At 38.6% G+C, this 13,504-nt stretch overlaps 1 protein-coding gene across 1 annotated transcript in view; it reads right to left on the bottom strand.

Annotated features, from left to right (window-relative positions):
• DTHD1 (death domain containing 1) overlaps positions 1–13,504 on the bottom strand; it is a 95,275-nt gene that overhangs the window by 55,618 nt on the left and 26,153 nt on the right. Inside the window, exons 6-7 of the mRNA XM_004010053.6 lie at positions 8,356–8,520; positions 6,672–6,961 (exon numbers count right to left, since the gene is read on the bottom strand). Of these exons, the coding sequence (XP_004010102.3) occupies positions 6,672–6,961; positions 8,356–8,520 (455 nt within the window). The remainder of the gene's footprint in view (positions 1–6,671; positions 6,962–8,355; positions 8,521–13,504) is intronic.

The raw sequence follows: 13,504 nt of genomic DNA, 5'->3' as shown, positions 1-13,504 counted from the left end.
CTGTTGCTGCTGCTAAGTCGCTTCAGTCGATGTCCAACTCTGTACGACCCCATAGACAGCAGCCCACCAGGCTCCCCTATCCCTGGGATTCTCCAGGCAAGAACACAATGGAGAGCCTGGTTCAATTCCTGGGTCAGGACGTTCCCCTGGAGAAGGGATAGGCTACCCACTCCAGTATTCTTGGGCTTCCCTGGTGGCTCAGATGGTAAAGAGTCCACCTCCAATGCAGGAGACCTGGGTTCAATCCCTGGGTTTCATGGGCTACAGTCCAAGGGGTCATGAAGGGTCAGACACGACTGAGTGACTAAGTACAGCACAGCACATGTAATATCACAGATTTAGTGATCAGGCCACAAGATAATTTTGCTGTAAGAGATAAAATACCTGGTTAATAGGTTCATTTGACATATACAACCAAAAAATCATGACAGATGACAATGATTTACCCCATGAATTGTTATTGTTGTTGTTTTTTCTTTGAAACACTACATTGGGGTAGAAAGAGGCTGAGACCACGGGCCTGACAGACCCAGAGTTGAACACATATTTCTTTGTGGCTTATCTGGTACAGAATCTGCCTGAAATGTGGGAGGCCTGGGTTAGGAAGATCCCCTGGAGAAGGGAAACACTACCCACTCCAGTATTCTGGCCTAGAGAATTCCATGGACTATATAATACACGGGGTCACAAAGAGTCAAACATGACTGAGTGACTTTCACTTTCACTTTTCCCATAGAACTTTGGAACATGTATCAATGGACATGTGACAATATGCCAAGGACAGACAGTATAGAAGATTTTTGCAGTCCACCACAAAGCTCAGTTACAAATATGCATCCCAGTATTTGGAAACTGATACCTCTCGCAGTGATGGATGAAGTTTTAGTGAATAAAAAAATAAAAGCAATGCCAAATAAATAAACTAGTAAAAAATATATAAAAAAACAATGAACAAATACCTAGAGACAAGTGCTTAGGTACAACTCACAGAATAAAATCAGTTATCTGTGCAGCATTGGCATGGAACTACACACATTTTAATTGTATTTAAATATTTTATATTTTACAAAAAGTTTATAATTTTGTTAATCATTTCTCATGATTCATTAGGTGGTTTTGTTGTTGTTCAATCACTAAATCAAGTCCAACTCTTTGCAACCCAATGGACTGCAGCATGCCAGGTTTCCGTGTCCTTCACTATCTCCCAGAATTTGCTCAAGCCCAAGTCCAGTGTGTCAGTGATGCCATCCAACTGTTTCATCCTCTGTCACCCTCTTCTCCTGCCCTCAGTCTTGCCCAGGATCAGGGCCTTTTCCAATGAGCCGGCCCTTCACATCAGGTGGCCACATGCAATCTTCAGCTTTAGCATCAGTTCTTCCAATGAATATTCAGAATTGATTTCCTTTAGGATCAACTGGTTTGATCTCCTTGCTGTACAAGGGAATTTCAAGAGTCTTCTCCAGTGCCACAGATTGGAAGCATCAATTCTTTGGCACTCAGCCTTCTTTATGATCCAATTCTCACATCCATACATGAGTACTGGAAAACTCATAGCTTTGACTTTGAAACTTTTGTCAGCAAATTGATATCTCTGCTTTTTAACTTGCTTAATAGGTTTTTCATAGCTTTCCTTCCAAGGAGAAAGCGTCTTTTGACTTCATGACTGCAGTCACTATCTGCAGTGATTTTGGAGCCCAAGAAAATAAAGTCTGTCACTGTCTCCACTTTATCCTATTTGCCATGAAGTGATGGGACTGGATTCCATGAGCTTTGTTTTTTGAATGTTGAATTTTAAGCCAGCTTTTTCACTCCTTTCACTTTCATCAAGAAGCTCTTTAGTTCCTCTTTTGTTTTTTTTTTTTTCTGCCTTTAGAGTGGTATCATCTGCATGTATAAAGTTGTTGATATTTCTCCCAGCAATCTTGATTCCTTCTTGTGATTCATCCAGCCCAGCATTTCACATGATGTACTCTGCATATAAGTTAAATAAGCAGGGTGACAATATACAGCCTTGATGTACTCCTTTCCCAATTTGGAACCATTCCATTATTCCGGTTCTAACTTGCTTCTTGACCTGCATACAGGTTTCTCAGGAGGCAAGCAAGGTGGTCTGGTTGAGAATCTTCCACAATTTGTTGTGATCCACACAATCAAAGGCTTTAGCATAGTCAACAAAGCATATTTTTCCTGGAATTTCTTGCTTTTTCTATGATCCAACACATGTTGGCAATTGATCTCTGGTTCTTCTGCCTTTTCTAAATCCAGTTTGTTAATCTGGAAGTTCTTGGTTCACGTAGTACTGAAGTCTAGCTTAAAAGATTTTGAGAATTACCTTGTTAGCATATGAAATGAGGATCATTGTATGGTCATTTGAACATTTTTTTTCATTGCCCTTCTTTGGGATTGGAATGAAACCTGACCTTTTCCAGTCCTGTGGCTACTGCTGAGTTTTCCAAATTTGCTGATATATTATATGCAGAACTTTAACAGCATTGTCTTTTAAGATTTGAAATAGCTCAGCTAGAATTCCATCACCTCCACTAGCTTTTAAAATTTGCTTTTAAATGTCCCTTTTTTATTTTTTGTCACTATATCTTTTATGGCAAAATTGCCTTATGATCAATAAATTATTCAGTAAAACTGCTCACAGCAAAGATATCTATGACAAAAATACCAGACATGATTTCTAATGTCTTTCCCTCTAAACCTCCAGCATTCTTTGCTTGGTTCATTGCAATGGCTTATTGATGTATTTTCCTGCTGCTAACTTGCCTTACATCATCTAATATCAACACAGATATAATCTGACCCAGATTGTGTGACAACCTTGTTGAAAATCCTTCAGGGCTTTCCATTTCACTTAGAATAAAAGGAAAAGTCCTTGAAATGCCCTTCAAGGCAGGAACAGTATCCATTTCATCTCCTCCAAGTCTCATCTCCTTCCCTCTCATCCAGCCATCTCAGCCTTCTTGTTCTCTCTGGGACAGACTCTCCTGGGATAGGACCATGGCTTGCTTTCTTATCTTTGAGCCTCTGCTGAAATGGTACTTTCTCAAAAAGATCTTCTTGGATGAGTCTATTTAAAATTACAAATCTGCCACTCTCTCTGAGACTTTCTATATCCCTTCCCTGCTTTATTCTTCTTTAAGGAAGCTTCCATCTCATTAAGCTATACATTTTACTTACTTATTTGCTTCTTCTATGTCGCTCTGCAGTAAAATACAATGTAATAAAGGAAAGGAATCTTTGTTAAATGAATAAAAGGATGGTCATTTTAACACTCTAACACTTGTGTCTGGGAAAACTACTTCTCTAGGCCAAAGGGTATTGGGGGAAACTTGGACACACACAAACCTTTTTAGGGCATTACTTAGTGTTATGAGTGAGTTGTGCTAAGGCATCATTATGTAAAATTCTCTCTGCCCCTTTCCCAGCATTTTATGAATTTTATGAGCACTGGGGGCTTAGATGGGATACACTAGAAAGCTTAAGTGCTATATCAACACCTATAACCTAGAAAAAGAAAGCAGATTCTAGCTGTGTCCAGAGGAACGCCAAAGGCCAATGTAAAGGGGAACACCTATATGTCTGATTTTCTCTTAGAAGTAGAAATAATCTCCATGTGGCAAGATCCTCAATCAAAAGAATAATCTATATTCCATGTAATAAATTTAGAGGGCTTCCCTGGTAGCCCGGGCTTCCCTGATAGCTCCAGCTGATAGCTCAATTGGTAAAGATCTGCTTGCGAAGCAGGAGACCCCGGTTTTATTCTTGGGAAGTATCCGCTGGGAAGATCCCACTCTAGTATTCTTGGGCTTCCCTGGTGGCTCAGATGGTAAAAATCCACCTGCGATGCAGGAGACCTGGGTTTGATCCCTGGGTTTGGAAGATCCCCTGGAGAAGGTTATGACCACTCACTCTAGTATTCTGGCCTGGAGAATTCCATGGACTATATAATCCATGGGGTCACAAAGTCCATGGAATCAGACATGACTGAGCTTCTGACTACAATTAATCTGCAGATTTTGATATTTCTCAGAGAGAAACCATCTAAATTTATTAAAATTTTAAATACTTTCAATCACACAATACTATAATGTTGAGTTTATCCCCAAGGTTTTCTCTTCATTCTTTGAACAAATACTTCTTATAGCTTTTAGGTACCATTCTAGGTGCTTGGAATTGAAGTTCTCACTAATTAAAGAGATATTCCTCTCTTGGGACTGTAGTCAGAGACACTGATGTTGATCAAGCAATTAAAAAATAAATAGAAGATTAAATCTATGGCCATTTCCAATGAGTTACATAGAAATCTGAAAAAGTAAAATATGAACTGACATAATCAGGAAAGACAGGAAAGACTTCTCTGAACATGATCATTATAAATGAGAGATGAAAATATAGTAGGAGATAACTGCAGAAGCCAGTGGGGATAGGTCGAGAGATGGACCTGCAGGCAGACAACCTCTGGCTGTGTGTATTTGAGATTCACAGAGGCTACCACAGGTAGCCAGGTATCAATTCTGGTTGTTTTTTTTTTTAATTGGAGCATAGTTTATTTAAGATGTCGTGTTACTTTCTGCCATACAACAAAGGGAATCAAACAGAGGTATCAGTTCTTTACTGAGGGACTTGCTCCTCTTAGATAGTACTGGGGGCTTATATGGGATACACTAGAAAGATGGATGGAGAAAATCCAGTGAAGCTCCAGGTCTGAATATACATCTCTAAAAAAGGCAAAGCAGGAAGGATCCTGGCACTCAGCCTGATGAATTTTCCCTGACTGAAGAGGAGTATTCCATTCCTATATTGAGGAACTGTGAACACACTGGCTGTTTCCAGGCACTTTTATTTTAGCATATGCTCCTCACTTCCCCCTTATAGATGACAGTACATTTCACCACTGCCTATGAGAATCACAGTAACTCTCTCCTGTTTAGGGCAGGAAGTAAACACAGCTGCTGGCCCAAGTATTACAGGAAGTCTTTTGCATCATTAGTTTGGGTGAGACACTTCCAGGTTTTGACTATATCTTAGAGAGATTGTCCCAGGGTGGTTTCTTCTCTGGAAGCCAAGTAGGAGGGATGTCTTATACCCTTCCTTCCTCTCCTCCGCTCCTTTCCTTCCCCTTTTTCTGATATTGTGTCACTTACTCCCTAGGTCCCGACAGCTGGCTCAGATGGCTGAGACAATGTCTGTAACAGTGGAAGAGATACTTCAAATTGGGACACTTTGAATCTCACTTATTTCTGAAAGACCAAAAAAGGTCAGCTGAAGCTTTAAGCCACATCATTTTGGAAACAATAAAGAACAAAAGAGCAGTGGAGCTTGGAGTAATTTTCAAAATTAGAAAACAGAAACCATTAAAAAATCAATGGGATCTATATTAATTTATAAATAAACAGAGAATATTACTTTAAGTCAAGTCTATAATGGGACTCCTGGGCCAGAAATCCCCACAAAACCCATTCCTGAATTTCCTGCCACACCTCCTCCTTTACATGCACACTGTTAGATCTTATTCTACCTCAAGGAAGGGAGTTAGAAAGGGAAAGGAGTCTTTTTCATAAAAATAAACGCCTATGATGGCAGCACCCCCAAAGATCTTCTCTTCTCTCACACAGCTGTTTTCTCTCTGTGTTCTTTTTGCTTCCTTTTCTTTATCTCTTTTTAGCTTTTCTACCTCAGTCATTTCCTTACTTCTCCTACCTCTCCTGTCACCTCTCATAGTCATTTACCTTGTTTTCCTTGGCGTCATATATTCATTCATTCTCTATGTATTTACTGAAAGCCCTTGAAGTGCCAGGCACTATTCTGGTCTCAGGGATGCATAGCAAGAAAGACAGAGTCATTGCCCTTGTGGAATCTACGTTCTAGTCAAGAACACAAATATAGGAATGAAAACTATAAGAACAAATAAATAATTTCAAGTTGTGGTAAGATTTGTAATAAAAATAAAAGATCACTAGATAAATGTAAAGATAAGAGGTAAGCAGGGGTATGTCATCGGGATTTGAGGTTCGTAGCAACTTTCAAAACCATTTGAGTGTGGTGAAACTTACTGACTCCTTCTCAGTGTAGTCTTTTAGGCATATAAAATAAAAGAAATGAAATTATAAATAAGGCAATTATACTGAAACCTATTTCTCTCCATTCATCTCTTGGGAGTGCACTGACCCCAGATCAGATTCTTTGCAGGACAACATAAAGAGTTTTGATATTGTTTGAAGTAGAATAGGAGGTAATTATAAAGTTTTAACTGGGGGGAGTAATAAAGTATGATTTATATTTTTAAAGGATCACTGTTGTTACTGTATGGAAATACATTTTGTTTCACATGGCTAATAGTAGAAGCAAAGGAATATTTAGAAAGCAACTACATTGGTGTTGGAAAGATGATCCTAACATAGTCTCAGCTAGAGCCGTTATGGAGAGAAGACTATTTCCAAAAGAGTGTCACTTAGAGTAGGCCCATAAGGGAACATGCGTGCCCTAAGAAGAGAAGAAATAGACTGGAAAGAAAGATGTAAATAAGTCCTTTTCCTTTTCCTACTTTTCCAAAGCCTTCCCTCAGTCCTTTGAAGACTCTTTTGAAGCACATTTAGTGAACTCCATCTGAAGCACGTGGCTGATAGCCCACAGCATATACAAAACAATTTCATGATACTTACTTGAAGCAAATATATTTCCAGTAAATCGTAAAAGAAGCAATTCTCCTTCTTTCACTTGGAAATGGCGAGATGGTTCTGGAGGACCACTAGAAGCTTCTGAGCACAAGTTCCCAAGCACCTGGTATAAATCTTTAGAAGGCACCACTAAAATAACAATTCTATGTGGGTTGTCTTTCCGGTAATAAAGTATAGCACAGGCAGTGGTGCTGAACATGGCTTCTTCCAAAGACTTCACAAAGGAAACCAAATGGCTGTTGTCCACATTGGAAGAAGAGTGAAGCACGATAAACCTGCATGGAAGTAAAGAGGAGTGACCTGAGGGAAAACAACCAGTCTCAAAAATATCACAAATAACTAATAACACCTCCCCAAAGCCATTAAAAACCAAGCCTCCTTTAAAAATCAAGCATTCTAAAGACTGATTAAATTCATTAATGGAATGAATTTGAATGAATGACTTGAATAAAACTCTTGGCAGTCAGGCAACCAGCTTAAATCAAGCTAAATCTAAAACAGATGCCCATAAACAAAGAAATCATCCAGTTTCAGCTTAGCTCTACCTATGGCAACATATTTTAAGTTACATTTTACCTAGCATTACCAAAGAGTACCCCGTCAAAAAGAGAAAGATAATCAAGATAATCCACTTATTATCAATAATAACCTAATATTAATAGGATAAAAATTACATCATATTCAGTGGGGATTGAAATAGTCATCTCATCACTGTGTGATAAGGGTTGTTATGGTGTACCCAAATGGTTTGAATTGTGTCATTTCCACCCAACTTCCGTATTGGAGGGCAGATCCCCAATACCTCAGAATGTGACCTTATTTGGAGGTATGTTCTTAACAGAGGTAATCAAATCAGTGTGAGGTCGTTAAAGAGCCCCCTCCCCAGCACAGCCCCACATCCACAGACGAAGACTAACTGATGAAAGGGTATAAAGCCAGTCTCCTCGGTACTCACATCAGGGCTCTCCTGAGGTGTCAGGCTGAGGCAAAACCTCAACTTAAGCCACAGTTTCTCGCATTTCTTCCCTTGCTTCTATCTGCTTTTCTCCTCAACAGGAGTCCCCTGGGAGCCTTCTCTCAGTCTGTCACCTGCATTCTCATTTTAGACCCTTTCTAGGGAAACTGACCCCCAACAATTGTAGATGTAAGCTCTTCCTTTGTAAGATAAAGGCTGTCTTTGGACATGTGATGGCCCTCTCTTTATGAGTGTCTGCTTCTCATGAACTTTAAAATGTCTAAAACCTCTTCTTGTAATGAGCTGTCTAGAAAACATGGAAATGAGAGAGCAAAATGAGGACACAGAAATAACAAATTCAGTTAATACATACGTAGGAGATGAGCATAATAAGACCAGTTAATTACTATCTCCATGGAATTTCAGAAATGAAGACACTATTTTAGAACTATTTTGGAGTTAGAAGAAAGCTGTAAAAATAAGTCTAAGTTAAGAGTGGTTTCCAACAGCACTTATTAAACTATCATGAATGAAATTACAGATAGTGTATTCATGTCAGATCTAGTTTGCATTTTAAACACACCCTAAAGGACTATTCATATCTCTATCTGAGAAATAAAAAAAATCTAATCCTATGATTCTACTTCTATAAACATCAATTACAAGCCATCAGAATATAATATCATCAACATTTATTGTTTACTATTGTATTACCTCTCTAGATGTTCACACAATTCAAATGATATCAAGCCACTCTGCACGGATCTCACCACGACATCATCAAGCACAAACCAACCACTCTCCCGGCTTCTGAATCCCAATAATTTAAAAGATTCACAAGCATTGTTCCTGGGTCTTCTTATGGAAGTGCTTTTTGTCCTATATTACAGTAGCAGAAGAGAAATTTGTAAGATTTGTGTAGCATAAATCATATTTAATTCATTCATTCTTTCATTAAGTGAACGATCCAATAACAGTTCTTTAAGTATATGTTGTGTGCCAGTCATTATACCATGCACCAAGAACACAAAGATCAGAAATATTTTGCCCTTGCTCAACAGAAGCTCACAGTATTAATCACAGGACAAGGTGATCTGTGTAGGAATGAAGGGAATGTATGAGACAGTTTAACAACAGAAGGAGAGCTTGCAAAGTGGCAATGCTAATATTCAAGATGAGCTTTGGAGAATGAGAAGCATTTTGCTCCTAGCAAAAAAGTTAAAGGAATATCCCAAGACAGTAAACTCACTGATGTAAACCAATACTTTAGGATAGCCAAGACTCATGATATAGCAACCATAAATTCTGGAGCAATGCCACCTACTTCCAAATTCTGGATGGCTCTGCCTTGACCTCCCTATATCTCAGTCTTCTCATCTGTAATATGAGTGTAATGATACTATCAATCTTATAGGATTAAATGAGTTACAGTTTGTAAAGCACATAAAATTGTATAAGCGTAAATGGTATTGATATTCTCATCCTAATTCTTACAGCAGGCTTGGTCAATTAGCTTTCTTGTACAATTCTCCTTGCTAACCTGCCCCACCTTAAAGCCTTAAAAGAGGCAGTTATGTGATACTTTCCCCTAACCAGAGCTGATTTTGCTAACAGTGGATCAATTTCCAACACCTAGACAATTTGATTCCTGTCTTTGAAATTTAACTAATAAAGAGGCCCAGAGATTGTATTATAACTTGTTGCCCTTTGGTTGTAGTGCCCTGGGCTATGAAAACGAGTAAGCAGAGAGATTATTAAGAAAGAAATGCCAGAGCAGATGTGAAGAGAGAAAAGGAAAAACAATAAACAAAAAAACATGATCAAGTAGTGTAGGCTAGGAGATGGAGAAAGCAGAGATTAAGTATTGAAGCCTTATAATTAATTCTTCTTTTCTTAAATTCACTGAAATAGATAAGCGTTCCTCATAATTAAAGAAAGAAAATTCCTTGATACTGAATATCTTGCTGTAAAAAGAAAAACGAAACCTGGTCTAATGATGCTACATCCCATAAGAGGATAGAACAATTCTAGCTCTACATCCCGTAAGAATGAAGACAGGGGTCATACCTGGTGGGCCAGTGGTGAAGAAATGCCCTGCCAGTGCAGAGGATACGGGCTCATTCCCCTGATCTGGGAAGATACTACATACAGTGGAGCAACTAAGTCCAAGCGCCGCAATTATTGAGCCTGTACTCTAGAGCCCAGGAGCCGCAACTACTGAACCTACCTGCGGCAACTGTTGAAGCCCATATGCCCTAGAGCCTGTGCTCCGCAGCAAGAGACGCCTGCACACCCCAATTAGAGAGTAGCTCCAGCTAACCACAACTAGATAAATAGCCTACCCAGCAACAAAGATCCCACACAGCCAAAAATAAATAAGTGAAACTACATTTTAAAAAATTAAAAGAATTAAGACAAGGACTTCCCTGTAGGTCTAGTGGTTAAGACTCCTTGCTTTCATGACAAGGGATGTGGATTTGATCCCTGCTCAGAGAATTAAGATCCCACATGCCATACTATGGGGCCAAAAAAGTTAAAACAGAAAAAAAAAAAAAGAAGAAGAAGAAAAGAAAACAAACAAAAAAAAAGAATGAATCTCACATCTTCATTTGTGAATAGAATTAGGTATATGTTTAAAACCACTTTAGTTTCACAGGTTGAGCTATCTTATGAACTGGAATGAGGAACTGAACTATGTTTAAAATGTCTACCCTTAAAAATTTAGACTATGTTGATCAGCCCAGATTAAAATCAAGAGGATAGGGGAAAATGTAAGTTTTTAGCTTTTGGCTTATAACTACAAATCTGGTAAATTTTTAACACTTGGAAGTTAATGACCTATTAACACAGGAAGATATACTGAATCCAGAGTTTTAGTCATTTACTATACATTGACTTAATTATGTGTAATATTAATTTTTTCTGATTAAAGACTACTTTTTCCCTGCTAATGGCCTAAGTTTTCTGTGAAAATCTACATGTTATCAACTGTGGTGGGATTGACCCTACTCCCAGGTCTAGGTGGGTGTTTGATTTGAGCCACATAGTACATTTGGCATTCGTCAGTGCTATTTGCCAAAATACCCGATTTCTGCACATTCTGAGCACATGATAGAATTGTACTTCCTTGTTCCCTATGGTTGAGTGGGGCTATGTGACCAGTTCTGGTTAATGAATATTGAGAAATGTTATTTTGTCATTTTCAGGCTAAGTATGTAACTGCTAGTTTAAGTGTATCTAACGCTCTTTTTTCTGCTACCATGACAGCAACAAAATGATGACTGCCCTTCAAATTAAGTCTGGGAGAGAGATGACCAAGAGGCAGCCTGTCTTTGATGAATCAGGTTTTTATTATCATGTGATAAACTAGGCGAGCCTGCCTTGTATAGCACATCTTCCTTTTGTTTTCAGTGATCTGTTTAGTGATGGGTTTGTGACAGATTTGGAGTAAGAATAAGACTCAGGGGTTTTATGTATAGTCGTGGGGAAAGGATGATTCTCCTTTTCTACTGAACTTGGAGTTTTGAAGATGTAGAAATATTGCCAGCATGAGGAATATGTATGTCAAAGAATGAAACCAGCACAGAAAAAGGCAGAAAGAGAAGAAATACTTAAAAATAATATTTTAATATTATTCTTTATGGCTCAAGTGAAATATTAAAATAAAAGTATTCCTAGATTTGTAATTTACATTGGAGAAGGCAATGGCACCCCACTCCAGTACTCTTTCCTGGAAAATCCCATGGACAGAGGAGCCTGGTAGGCTGCAGTCCATGGGGTCGCCAAGAGTTGGACACGACTGAGCAACTTCACTTTCACTTTTCACTTTCATACATTGGAGAATGAAATGGCAGCCCACTCCAGTGTTCTTGCTTGGAGAATCCCAGGGACAGGGGAGCCTGGTGGGCTGCCATCTATGGGGTCGCACAGAGTCAGACACGACTGAAGTGACTTAGCAAAGGATTCCATTTCTTAAGCACTTTGAGTTTGTTTTTCTGTCACTTAAAATCAAAAAAGTCCTTAATGATATGAAGATAAAATTTAGACTATTTTTTTCCATTGAGATACAATATACATATAACTTTATGTGAGTTTGACATGTACAATGTGATGATTTGATACTTGTATATATTGACAAGTATTGCCATAATTAGGTTAGTTAGTACATCTATCATTTAAAATTTAGTCTTTAATATGATAATAGACACAACTTGTATTGAAATTAAATAATTTGATGACATCCTTATTTATCCCAGATGTTCTTAACAACTCTGCAATTAAACTCTTTGTTTTATACATACCATTAGCAAACTTTGACAAGTAGTATTACCTGGCAGTGAGTAGCCCTTGATCAGATTCCACAAAAGATGAGATTTTGATATACAAATAGTTCCATAAAACATAATCAACCTTTATTAAATCAACTTGTTTATTCAAGAACAGCTGACTTTGCTATTTCTTGGGTACAAGACTCTCCATGTCCAAAATTCCAGGCATTGAGGGAATTATGTTTGGCCCATTTGGGGTCAAATATTCAATTACACTGAACACTGAAGAACATGAAAACTTCTATGAGCTCCACATGGATGGAAAAGACAATTTCTAGAATATCTGGTATAATTACCTAAAAAAAAAGTAGAAGGATACACAAACCAGTACATATCCACCCTAGGCTGCCTTTTTCAAGTCTTACAGTGTATTGATAACATAATTTCCAGACACATGCCTTAGTGCCACACAATTAAAGATTTTTCTCCAAGATAAAAATATCTGTTCCAAAGTACCTCAATATTTTGTCTCTGCAAATAGACAATACAGGGGATTTTTCAAGGATACTTTCTTTTTTTGTTTATTAGACTATATTTTTAGTGCAGTTTTAGATTCATAGTAAAAAGGAGAGGAAGGTACAGAGATTTCCCATATATCACCTACTCCCGCAAATGCATAACTTCCTCCATTTATCCCATTCCCCATTCCCCACCAGAGTGGTATGTTTACTATAATTGATGAACTTGCATTGGCATAGCATAGCCACCCAAAGTCCATAATCTCATTAGCATTCACTCTTTGTGTTGCACTGAACGGCTCACAGTTAAACAATCTGGCAGTTAAAAAGTGAAAGTTGTTCAGTCTGTCCAACTCTTTGTGACCCCATGGACTGGTCCATGGAAATCTCCAGGTCAGAATACTGGAATGAATAGCCTTTCCCTTCTCCAGCAGATCTTCCCAACCCAGGGATCGAACCCAGGTCTTCCAAATCACAGGCAGGTTCTTTACCAGCTGAGCCACCAAGGAAAACCCAAAATACTGAAGCGGATAGCCTATCCCTTCTCCAGCAGACCTTCCCAACTGAGAAATTGAACCAGGGTCTCCTGAATTGCAGGTGGATTCTTAACCAGGTAAGCTATCAGGGAAGCCCTAAGTGCTTCACAGGAGAGGAATGTTCTGACAATGAACATGCCCAGGAATCTTCCTTAGACGAGGCATTCAATTCTAATTTCCCCTACAGGAACCCTAGAAATGGAAATGGCAACCCACTCCATTATTTTTGCCTGGAGAATTTCATGGACAGAGGAGCCTGGCGGGCTACAGTCCATGAGATCGAAAGAATAGGACATGACTGAGTGACTAACACTTCAGTGGATTTGGACAAATACATATGGACACATATCCATCATTATAGTATTGTACAGAGTATTTTTACCAACCTAAAAATTCTCTGTACTGTGCCTGTTCATCTGTCACCAATGCCAAACTCCTATAACTATGATATTTTACTATCTTCATGGTTTTGCCATTTCCAAAATGCCATACAGTGTGTATCAGACAGTAGGTAGGTAGCCTTTCCAGACTGGCTTCTTTG

This window comes from Ovis aries, chromosome 6 (assembly GCF_016772045.2).
Source record: "Ovis aries strain OAR_USU_Benz2616 breed Rambouillet chromosome 6, ARS-UI_Ramb_v3.0, whole genome shotgun sequence".
NCBI classification, from domain to species: Eukaryota; Metazoa; Chordata; class Mammalia; order Artiodactyla; family Bovidae; genus Ovis; species Ovis aries.
The sequence above is the reverse complement of the archived record's forward strand: the minus strand, read 5'-3'. Positions and strand labels throughout refer to the sequence as shown.